The sequence below is a fragment of the Hippopotamus amphibius genome, chromosome 1 (assembly GCF_030028045.1).
Source record: "Hippopotamus amphibius kiboko isolate mHipAmp2 chromosome 1, mHipAmp2.hap2, whole genome shotgun sequence".
Classification (NCBI taxonomy): domain Eukaryota; kingdom Metazoa; phylum Chordata; class Mammalia; order Artiodactyla; family Hippopotamidae; genus Hippopotamus; species Hippopotamus amphibius.
Genome location: NC_080186.1, coordinates 234,897,736 through 234,909,083, shown reverse-complemented (window position 1 = coordinate 234,909,083; position 11,348 = coordinate 234,897,736). Strand labels below are relative to the sequence as shown.

Sequence of the window (11,348 nt, the reverse complement as noted above, 5' to 3'; positions counted from 1 at the left end):
GCTCTCTCCCCTGATTTTTGGTATTTTTAAAGTTCCAATTATTTTCATTCATTCATTCATTCATTCATTCATGTATTCTACACTTTCTTTGGGTCCTACGGTGTGCACTGGCTAGGTAGTACAGATGCACGTACGTGTAAGCTAGGTACTGGCAAGATGATCAGCAAAAGCAAATATGACCCCTGTCCTCAGAGAACTTACTTTACATTGTAGAGAAAGAGATGATTACATTGCATTAACATCACAGCATGGGAGGTACTTTGGAGGAGAAAGATATGGTGTCAGGTGGGTCTATAAAAAGAAGAACTGACATGGTCAGGGAACTCAGAGAAGTAATTCTTGTGTAAGAATATCAGTAACAATATTTTTGGCTTCAGGATATCTAACAAGTGTAGGCTTAAACAATTAAGCCACCTATTTCATATAACAGTAAGTCTGGAGGTGTTTGATCAGCGTTGATTCAGAAGCTCAACAATGCCATTAAAGCCCTAGGCTCTTTCCCTCTCTCTGCTCTTCCGTCCTTTTTTGTTGACTAAGTTCTTATATTTGCGTCCTCTTCTGGAGTAGATGTCACAGCTCTAGGCATTATGTCCTCATGCAACTGCATCCAAAGGCAGGAGAAGAGACCTTTTCCCTTGTGTGTGTCTTTTTTTCAGAAACCGTTTTTCCCAGAAGGAATTTCAGATCCCTTGGCCTTGGATATGTCCACGTGCTAGCTGCGAGCTGACGGGAAAGCAAGTATACAACCTTTTTTAGTGCCTATAGTAGGAGTCAGGTTCTGTCATCAAGGAAGGGGGAGGTGGGAAATGCTTATAAGATACCTAGATTTTCTACCACAGGGAGTGACTCTCAGGCTGTGATCTGAAGGGCAAGGAGGATAACTAGAGAAGAGGCAAGAGAGAGCACTCCAGGAGGTGACCATTTGTGAAAGGCTCTGGGGCAGGACAGAAAGCCAGTCAGTGGGCTAGAGAGGGAGGAAGGTGGGAGACAGACCATGTGGAGCCTTTCAGATCAGGTGAAGGGATTTTGTCTTTATCCTGAGGACAATGGTATGCCACTGGAGGGATTTATACAGGTGACATGATCATGTGTTCATTTCCAGAGTGGATATAAATTGGAGGCCAGAATGAGTGTGGTAAGCCAATAGGGGCCATTGCAGATCTCCAGGTACAAGGGAGAGTAAAATTATAGAGTTCACTAATTATTGTCAGCTAAGTAAAAATACCTTCATTTGATTAATTGCAGAAATAGGATAACTGTTCCTAGAGATATTACGTGAAGGTAAGAAAAAGTTTACGTCCATAAGTGGAAGGAGACTGATCTTATGTACTGGAGGATTCCCTCCATATCTTATAATTCATAGCTATCATAAGAAGTTCAAAAAGTGCTGAAACTTACAAAAATGCTAAGGAGGAAAAATAAAGCAGGGACGATGTATAGAAAGCACTGGGGTGGGGTCAAAAGCTTAGATAGGGTGGTCAGGAAGGACCTCACTGAGAAGGCGACATGTGAGCAAAGACATGAAGAAGGAGAGATAGAGATAGAGTGAGAGAGAGAGAGAAAGAGAGAGAGAGGTAAGATTATTCCCAACACAGGGAACAGCATTCTAGCCACAGAGAACAGCAAGCACAAAGGCCTTGAGATAGAAGGGGACTTGCTGTATTCTGAGAATATCAAGGAGGACAGTGGGTTTAGAATGCAGTGAGTGAAGGGACAGCAGTAAGAAATAAGGTCAGAGAGACTTTAGGCTTCCTAGTGCACAGGGCTTTATGTGTTTGGAACCTGAAGGGTTCCAAACAGAAGAATGACATGATCTGACTTTCGTTTCAGTAGTTTTGATGGCTATGTGGAAGCCATTAGAAGCCTAGTGCGAGCATCCGTGAAAGAGGTGATGGTGGCTAAGATCAGAGTAGTAATAGCTGAGGAAGGAAAAATAGTCCATTTCTGGATTCATTTTAAAGAGTGAGGTGAAAGGTAAGAGAAAGAGAGGAATTAAGAATGCCTCCAAGGTTACCATGTGACCCAGCAATTCCACTTCTGGGCTTTATGTGAAGGAAATGAAATCACTATATTTGATAGATATCTGCACCCTCATATTTATTGCAGAATTATTTATTACAGCCAAGATATGGAAGCAACCTAAGTGTTAACCAATGGATGAATGGATAAAGAAAATGTGATACACACATGCACATACACAATGCAATATAATTCAGCCATAAAAAGATGGAAAATTTTAAATTTATTGCCATTTGTGACAACATGGATGAATCTGGAGGGCATTACACTATGTGAAATAAGTCAGACAGAGTAAGATAAATACTGTATGAAATCACTTGTATGTGGAATCTAAATAAACTGAGGGACTTCCCTGGTGGTCTAGTGGTTAAGACTCTGTGTTCCTAATGCAGGGGGCACGAATTTGATCCCTGGTCAGGGAACTAAGATCCTGCACAGCAAGGCCAAAAAAAAAGAAAAAAAAAAAAAAAAAAGAAAAGAAAAGAATGAAAAAAAGAAAGATAAATTAAAAAAAAAAACACAAACTCAGAAACAGAGTAGATAGGCGGTTTCCAGGGGCAAGCTGGGGGAGGTGTTGTGGGGGTGGGAATGGATGAAGTTATTCAAAGGGTACAATCTAAACTTCCAGTTACAAGATGATTAAGTTCCAGGGATATAATGTACAGCATGGTGACCATAATTAACAATATTGTATTATATACTTGAAAGTTGCTAAGAGCGTAAATCTTAAAAATTCTCACCACAGCACATACATACACACAAAGTTAACTATGTGAGGTGATGGATGTATTCACTATTGTGGTAATTGTTTTGCAACATATGTGTATATCAAATTATCACCGTGAACTTATACAATGTTGTACATCAGCTGTATTTCAATAAAGCTGGAGGAAAAAAGTGACTCCAGAGATATTATGAATATCCAAGTCTGGAATATTAATAGCATGGAATCAATTTTTAGGAGCATCTGTTAAAGTCTGCCACAGTTAGTGTTTTATCCAGAATATCATTTGGGAAATGAAGTAAAAGCCATTGAGTTAAAAGCTATGCCAGACTACTGAGGAGTCAGATAAGGTTAGATAGTGTATACTCGTTGGTAGTAAAACAAGTGTTTTAGGTTGCTATGTTGTTTCGCCATGACGAGCAGCTCAGGAGGAGAATTTTGGTCACCATGCATGAAATGCAAGCAAAAGTTAATGTCAACTCATACTTGAATACTCCTATTGAAATAAGATAGTATTTTGACCTAGACATTCTATTAAGCTTAGTGGTAGAGTCTATAATGTAGGTGAAATTGTTTTAAAAAAATGCACACAGCCAGTTATTTCTGTCCCATTCTCAGGCTTACATCCTGTATGTGAGGTCAGAAAGGAACTCATGAATGGGTGGATGAAGGAATCCAGCAGAAGGTCAGCAGAACCAGAGCTTCTATAGGAGTGTGTTATTTATTGGCAATGCTGGTTTTGGATCACGGGCTGAGCAGAAAGGCACAACCACCTAGCGGGCGGAGGTTTTGCTGGGGATTGCAAATTCACAGAAGGAAGGGACTAGAGCGGGTGGCAGGTGAGAGGCTGGGTTTTGATCAATAGGAGTAGAAACAGGGCTACGGCAACTTACTGTAGGAAAATTCAGACCGGTTCATAAAGCCTCTCCTTAAAAAAGAAAACACTTATAAAAATTTAATCTAAAATCAAAGCCACCTTGGCCTTAAAATCCTCCCTGAAATAGAGAACCCAGAAATAGCCACACACAGGTAAGGCCAACTGATTTTTTGACAAAGGTACAAAAGCAATTCCATGAGAGAAGAACAGACTTTTCAACATATAGTGCTGAAACAACTGGATCTCCACAGGTAACAAACTGAACTTTGACCTACACCTCACACCTTATTAACTAAAAACTTAACTCAGAAACTAACTCAGAGTGGATCATAGACTTAAGTGTAAAAGGTGAAGCTAAAAACCCTTTAGGAGAAAACATAGCATAAAACCTTCAGGACCTAGGGTTGGTGAACAATACTTGGACAAGACACCAACATCACAATCCACACAGAACAAGAAGCAATGTGTTGGCCTGGGCATGGAGAAAAGGGAACACTTGCGCACTGTTGGTAGGAGTGTAAATTAGAAAGCCACGACGGAAAACAGTATGGAGGTTCCTCAAGAAACTAAAAATAGAACTACCATATGATCCAGCAATTCAACTTCTATTTATCCAAAGAAAATGAAAATGCTAATTTGAAAAGATATATGCACCCCTATGTTCATTGCAGCAAGATTTACGATAGGCGAGACGTGGAAACGGCCTAAGTGTTCATCCATAGATGAATGGATAAAGAAGATGTGGTCTATATATACAATGGAATATTACTCAGCCACAAACAATAATGAAATATTGCCATTTGCAACAAGGTATGGACCTGCAGGGTATTATGCTAAGTGAAATAAGTCAGACAGAGAAAAACAAATACTATATAATTTCACTTACAAGTGGAATCTAAAATCCAACACGAAGGTACAAACAAAACAAAACACAAACAGACTCATAGATACAGAGAACAAACTGGTGGTTGCCAGAGGGGCTTGGGGTTGGGGGACAGATGAAATAGGTGAAGGAGATTAAGAGGTACAAACTTCCAGCTATAAAATAAACGTCAGAAGGATATAATGTACATATAGGGAACACAGTCATATTCTAACAACTTTGTATGGTGACAGATGGTGAGTGGTCTTATTGCTATAATCATTTCACAAGGTACAAAAATACTGAATTACTATGTTACACACTTGAAACTAATATATTATATGTTAATTATAATGCAACAAAAATAAGTAAAACATGGAAGCAAAAAAAAAGCATAATCCATAAGTTTAAAAATGACTAAACTGTACTTCATCAAAATTGAAAACATTTATTTAGCAACACACCCGGTTAAGAGGATGAAAAGACAAGCTACAGATGGGAAAAAGTATTTCTGAACCACTTATCTGATAAAAAACTCATATGTGGAATACACAAAGACCTCTCAAAATGTAACAGTAAAAAACAAATCCTGCAATTAGAAAATGGGCAAAATGAGACATTTAACTGACTAGAATATTCATAAAGGCAAATAAGCACATGAAAAATATTCAACATCATTAGCCATTACGGGACTACAAATTAAGACCATGATGAGCTCTCACTACATACCTGTTATTTATGTTAGCTGAATGGAAATTAAAAATAGTGACAATACCAAATGCTGATGGGGATATGCGGAGAAACTGGATCTCATACATTACTGGTGAGGATGAAAAATGGTACAGCTTTTCTGGAAAATAGTTTAGCAGTTTTCTAAAAAAAACTAAATATACATTGCACTTTTGAGCATTTATCCCAGAGAAATGAAAATTTACGTCCACACAAAAACCTGTACACGATTGCTTATAGCAGTTTTATTCGTAATAGCCCCAAACGGGAAACAAACAAAATGCTCTGCAACAGATGAATGGTGAATCAAACTGTGGAAGTCCAGATATATATCCTATTAGTTTTGTTTTTCTGCAGAATCTTGACTAATACACCATGGAATACTACTCAGCAGTTAAAAGGGACGAACTATTGTTAAATACAATACCTTGGATGGATCTCAAGGGCATTATGCTGAGTGAAAGAAGCCAATCTCAAAAAGTCATATACCGCATGAGTCCATTTACATAACATTCTTTTTTTTTTTTTTTTTTTGGCTGCATTGGGTCTTCATTGCTGCACAGACTTTCTCTAGTTGTGCCGGGCGGGGGCTACTTCTTGTTGAGGTGCACGGACTTCTCAGTGTGGTGGCTTCTCTTGTTGTGGAGCACAGGGTCTAGGTGCATGGACTTCAGTAGTTGTGGCATGGGGGCTCTGTAGTTGTGGCACATGGGGTTAGTTGCTCTGTGGTATGTGGGATCTTCCTGGACTAGGGATTGAACCCATGTCCCCTGCATTGGCAGGCAGATTCTTAACCACTGCGCCACCAGGGAAGTCCCTAACATTCTTGAAATATAAAATTACAAAAATGGAAACAGTAGTGGTGGCCAGGGGTTAGGAGGTATTACTGTAAAATAGAAGCAACAGGGGAAATCTTTGTGGTGATGGAATAGTTCTGTATCTTTTTTTAAAAATTAATTAATTAATTAATTTATTGGCTGTGTTGGGTCCTCATTGCTGCATGTGGGCTTTCTCTAGTTGCGGTGAGCGGGGGCTACTCTTTTGTTGTGGTGCAAGGGCTCCTCATTGTTGTGGCCTCTCTTGTTGTGGAGCACGGGCTCTAGGTGCATGGGCTTCAGTAGTTGTGGCACGTGGGCTCAATAGTTGTGGCTCACGGGCTCTAAAGCGCAGGCTTAATAGTTGTGGCACACGGGCCTAGTTGCTCCGTGGCATGTGGGATCTTCCTGGAGCAGGCATCAAACCCGTGTCCCCTGCATTGGCAGGCGGATTCTCAACCACTGCACCACCTAGGAAGCCCCTGTTCTGTATCTTGATTGTGTTAGTGGTTTCATGAATTGACACGTGATAGAATGACACAGAACCATATAAACACTTTACACCAATGTCAGTTTTCTAGCTTAGATACTGTACACCAATCATATAAGATGTAATCAATGGGGAAAACTGGGTGAAGGGCACACAAGATCTCTCTGTGCTGTTTTTGCAACTTCTTGTGAAATCTATTCCAAAATTGAAAGTTTAAAAGAAAATGCCCTCTGAGACATCTCCTGCTTCATCATTTCCTCTTCCCTGGACACGGCTTTCTCTCTCTTTGGTGGTCCGTGCTATGGTGCTCAGTCTCCTTCTTTTCCCCTTTTCCTTATGTATTGAGTTTTCTTTTAATTGGCCTTAAAGCAAAACCAAGGCATTCCCCATCCTCCTGTTAATCCCATTCTTTTAACAAAAATTATGTTTTCACTTCCTTAATTTTAAAAGCAGCAACATTCTAACTCTTTAAAAAAAATCTTTTAAGTAACAATCCCCACGAAGTAATCTATTTCTTTTTAAAAATAAATTTATTTATTTATTGGCTGTGTTGGGTCTTTATTACTGTGCACAAGTTTTCTCTAGTTGTGGGGAGCAGGGGCTACTCTTCCTTGCAGTAGGAGGGCTTCTCAGGGCAGGTGCTTCTCTTGTTGTGGAGAGCAGGCTCAGTAGTTGTGGGGCACCAGCTTAGTTGCTTGCAGGGATGTGGGATCTTCCCCCACCAGGGATTGAACCCATGTCCCCTGCATTGGCAGGCGGATTCTTAACCACTGCGCCACCAAGGAAGTTCCTAATCTGCTTTTTATTTCATAATCCACAGTTAATCATTGTTCTTAAGGTCAGTAGCCCACAAGTATGTTTCCAGCAATCGCTTCAGAAGATACTTTTTGTGTTTTACGTCTGTTCTCTATGGACTATGATCACATCTGCAGGATTTACTGGGAAAAAAGTGATTTAAATATTATGTTCCGTTAGATTTTCATGTAAATACACACGTCAAAAAAAAAAAAAAAAATAATGCTTTGCCAGGCCATGTGTCTAGATTTTTCATCTGGAAAATATGATTATTATAACTCTCAACTACAGAACATCAAACTGAATACAGCCCTTTCCTGAGGGCTTGAAAACTGAATCTGGCAACACTTTGGAAAAGCACTACTTTCGGTTCTCAAGAACCCAGGGAGCCCTTTGGCTCTTTCAGTGGGCTCAGCCCTAAATATTGAGTCCTTTGAAATAATTATGAGTTGCAGGTGTTTAAATTTTCAAGCATTTTCTTTTGGTCTCTTCATTAACTGATAAGTAACCAGTCCTTAACAAAAAAGGATTTTACTTTATGAGGATGATATTTACATCGAAGGCACTGCTGTCTTTTTCTTCCGTACACTTTCTTTCTTATCTCTTTCAACCAAACGTTTCCTCTCTTCCCCAAACTCCGTTATTTAAGAAAACACCAATCGAGAATGAAATTACCCCAAGAACCCCCGCTCCGTTGCGCCGCCGTCCCACCGGCCTGAAAACGAAGGAAGTTTGTCCCTCGCGGTGATCCGTCCCAGTGTTTGCCTGCGGCAAGATGGCGGCGGTCTCAATGTCAGCGGTGCTGAGGCAAGCGTCGTGGGGGAGAAGGGCCGCTGCCGCAGCTGTCGTTTCCGTTTCCAAGGTTCCGACCAGGTAACGGGCCTGTGAGGCTGCTGCTCCAAGCTTCTCGGGTCTCTCCACGTTTGCGGAGGTCTCTGCTGGCTGGGTCCCGGAGAAGGCCTAGGGAAAACGTCCTTGGCTGACCCTTCCCTCGGGAGAGCGCGGGCGGGCCGGGGGCTGCCTGCGACCTGGGGGAGCGGGGGCGCGGAGGAGGGCCTCGGGCTCCCGGGAAACGCGGCCTGCGGCTGTGGGAGAGGGTCTGCGCCGCGAGGTCGTCTCCGGAGCCGCGAGCCGAGCCCCCACAGAGGGGCGGAGCCTCGCTCATCTTTCTCCCCGCGTTCACCTGTTATGCCCGCCACCCTGGCCTTTACGCGAGGGTGGGATCGCTCCCTCCCGTCCGCGGCTGCCGGCGGGGTCGACTGGGCTTCGGAACTGAAGGATTGTTTGATGTATCGGGCTGCTTGGGAGGGAACCTTGGTTGGACTTCAACGTTAGTAGAAATATCGCTGCTCGTAATATTGGAAGGTAATTTTTTAAAAGCTGGTGGTCCTGCCGGGAGTTTTCTCACCCAGGATTTTACTAGAGCCTCACAGTCCTTCAGAGACTGTTGTCGTTCGTTGTTTTGCCTTGAAGCATTTTTGTGGTGGTGATTTCTTTTTCAACTGCGTTGCTTAATGCTCCACTTCCCTATTTTCCTGAATTTTCTTGACTTTATTATATAGTGCCGACATCATGACGCGCGCACGCGCACACACACACATATTCTAACACTTTCGTCTGTGAAGAATGACTTTGCTTCGTTGTTAATTTTCACAGCCTGTTAGTATAGATATAAACCAGGGCTTATGTTGAGCGTCTGCTGCGTGAGTGCTTAGAACTGCGGTGGAGTGACTGGATAGACAGATGTGAAGGGGGCGGAGGAATGGGAGTGGTTAAAAATTGAAAAGAAAGTCTAGTGAAACGCTGGTTAGTTTAGTGTTATATTAAATATAAAGGGAATACAGAGAGAACGAGAGTTAATTAGAAAGGATTTTTGGAGATAAGTTTTATTAAGGTTCTAAATAGTGGATGGTGAATGGGAAAGATGTCCTAGGTAGGGTCAGTGTCTTATGAAAAGCCTTGAAGGCAATAGAGCAATGTATACATAATATAGAGTCATTGAAAAATAAGAATGCTAAGATTGGGGAAAGGCGAGTTTGTACCATAGTTAACCGTTCTACATATGGGGAACTTAAAGGATGGAAAGTGCTTCTGTAAGGTAAGATACTCCACTGGTTGACTTCGGTCCAAATAGAGGTGACCCAGGTTAGCGCTTATTCTCTTAGATATCATGGAGGTTAATTTTGCATTCCCAAGAAATTCACAGTATTTCTAGAACGGAGAACAAATTTGAATGGTCCATGGCTAATCAAAACATGGATGTATGTCTAAGTTACAGCCATTATGTTAGCAATTTACAGTAGTTGAAGTTAAGATACTAGATTTTGAAAACTTTGGTGATTAGTACTACTTATCCACATTTAAAGAGTTTCTGCTTGCAAATGTGTTAGAAGAGATTTGAAAATAAAATTTTAGATCATGTAAGATGACCTTTGTTTCAGACTTTAAAAAACTTAAAAGCCAAGGCAAACAAATTTTAAACACAAGTCAAATGATACATTTATTTTCTTTCTTTACCACTTTTTAAAAAAGTTAATTTATTTGTTGTCTGCATTGGGTGTTTGTTGCTGCACACGGGCTTTCTCTAGTTGCGGCAAGCGGGGCCTACTCTTCATTGTGGTATGTGGGCTTCTCGTTGCCGCGGCTTCTCTTGTTGTAGAGCACGGGCTCTAGGTCTGCAGGCTTAAGCAGTTGTGGCTCTCGGGCTCTAGAGCACAGGCTCAGTAGTTGTGGCACACGGGCTTAGTTGCTCCGCGGCATGTGGGATCTTCCTGGAGCAGAGATCGAACTAGTGTCCCCTGCATTGGCAGGCAGATTCGTAACCACTGTGCCACCTAGGAAGTCCCACTTTTTTTTTTAAACCGAAGAGCTTATGTTGTTCACTCCACCTTAAGGGCAATTTATGGCACTTCTGTCTTAGGTATTATTTGCTTTTCGCCCTTAAGCACTCTCTTCACGTTATGATTTGAGAGTAATGATGATCTGAAAAGGCAGAGTGTGGAAAGAGAACCAATTAACGGGGACATATGCATCTAAAATTCATTTTATTGTATTGCTTAGAAAATATTTGCAAATGATGTGACATTTCATATCACTTGAGTGAAATGGGGGCGGATAGAATCAGTAAGGCCCTTGATGAGGGAGTAGTGAACAAATATAAATATTGAAGAAAAGGAACTATCAGCAGAAGGAAAGCAGCAGTTAGCTGCTACATTAACTTACATGAGTTTAATTTTAGTATATCAGTAAAAGACCAAAGAGCAAACCAAACCAACCAAACAAACAAAAACACCCAACAACGTGTACACACAAGAAAGAGAAAAAAATTAAATAGCATAGTTGATTCAGCTGATCTAGTTACTGAGCTCCTGCTCTAGAGTGAGTGTGTTTCCACCTGCTTCTTATTTCCCTGGACTGAAGGAGAGTCGGGACAACTCCGGATACATGGCCTACGCTTATTCTTACTTTCCCTGACTTTCCTGAGGGATTGTCCAGGGTAAGTTTAACTATTTGGGATTGTAGTCTGAAAGTCAGATAAAATGGCACTCTATTTCAAAATAGCAATACTTAGGACTCAGGACATTTGATACAGTGTTTTGTTTTTGTTTTCTGTAACCTATTCATGTATACTTATCTCACTTAGCCCTGTTCCATCACTTCTCAGTTAGACTGAGTCTTGTGTTTACCTCAAATATAGCTCCTTAGGGTCTTCATAGGGTGTTAATTAATAGTGGTGGGGACTAAGTGTTTGGGACCTCTTTGTGAGGCCTATTTTATGCTCCAGTTTCTGGCTGTATTTTGTTGCTCTGTTTCCTTTTTCAGCATTAGATAAAGCCGGTATGAAATTATGAGTCTGCAGGAACCTTCAATCAGTAAGAGGTACTAAGTTTCATAAGAGTTCTGTGTATATTACACCTTATTGAGAAACTGTCTCAGCCCAAATTTGAAAAACATTTAGGACCTTTAAAATCAGTAGGTTGGCTTTTATTTCAGATAAGCTGGATAAACAAATCCCTCTCTGAAGGGCAGCTGCTTTT

General features: G+C 41.1%; 1 protein-coding gene across 1 annotated transcript in view; it reads left to right on the top strand.

The window, feature by feature from the left end:
* The first annotated feature begins 8,070 nt into the window (after positions 1-8,070).
* NDUFS4 (NADH:ubiquinone oxidoreductase subunit S4) overlaps positions 8,071-11,348 on the top strand; it is a 108,971-nt gene continuing 105,693 nt past the window's right edge. The window contains exon 1 of the mRNA XM_057743647.1: positions 8,071-8,184. Within this exon, the coding sequence (XP_057599630.1) occupies positions 8,087-8,184 (98 nt within the window). The 5' untranslated portion in view covers positions 8,071-8,086. The remainder of the gene's footprint in view (positions 8,185-11,348) is intronic.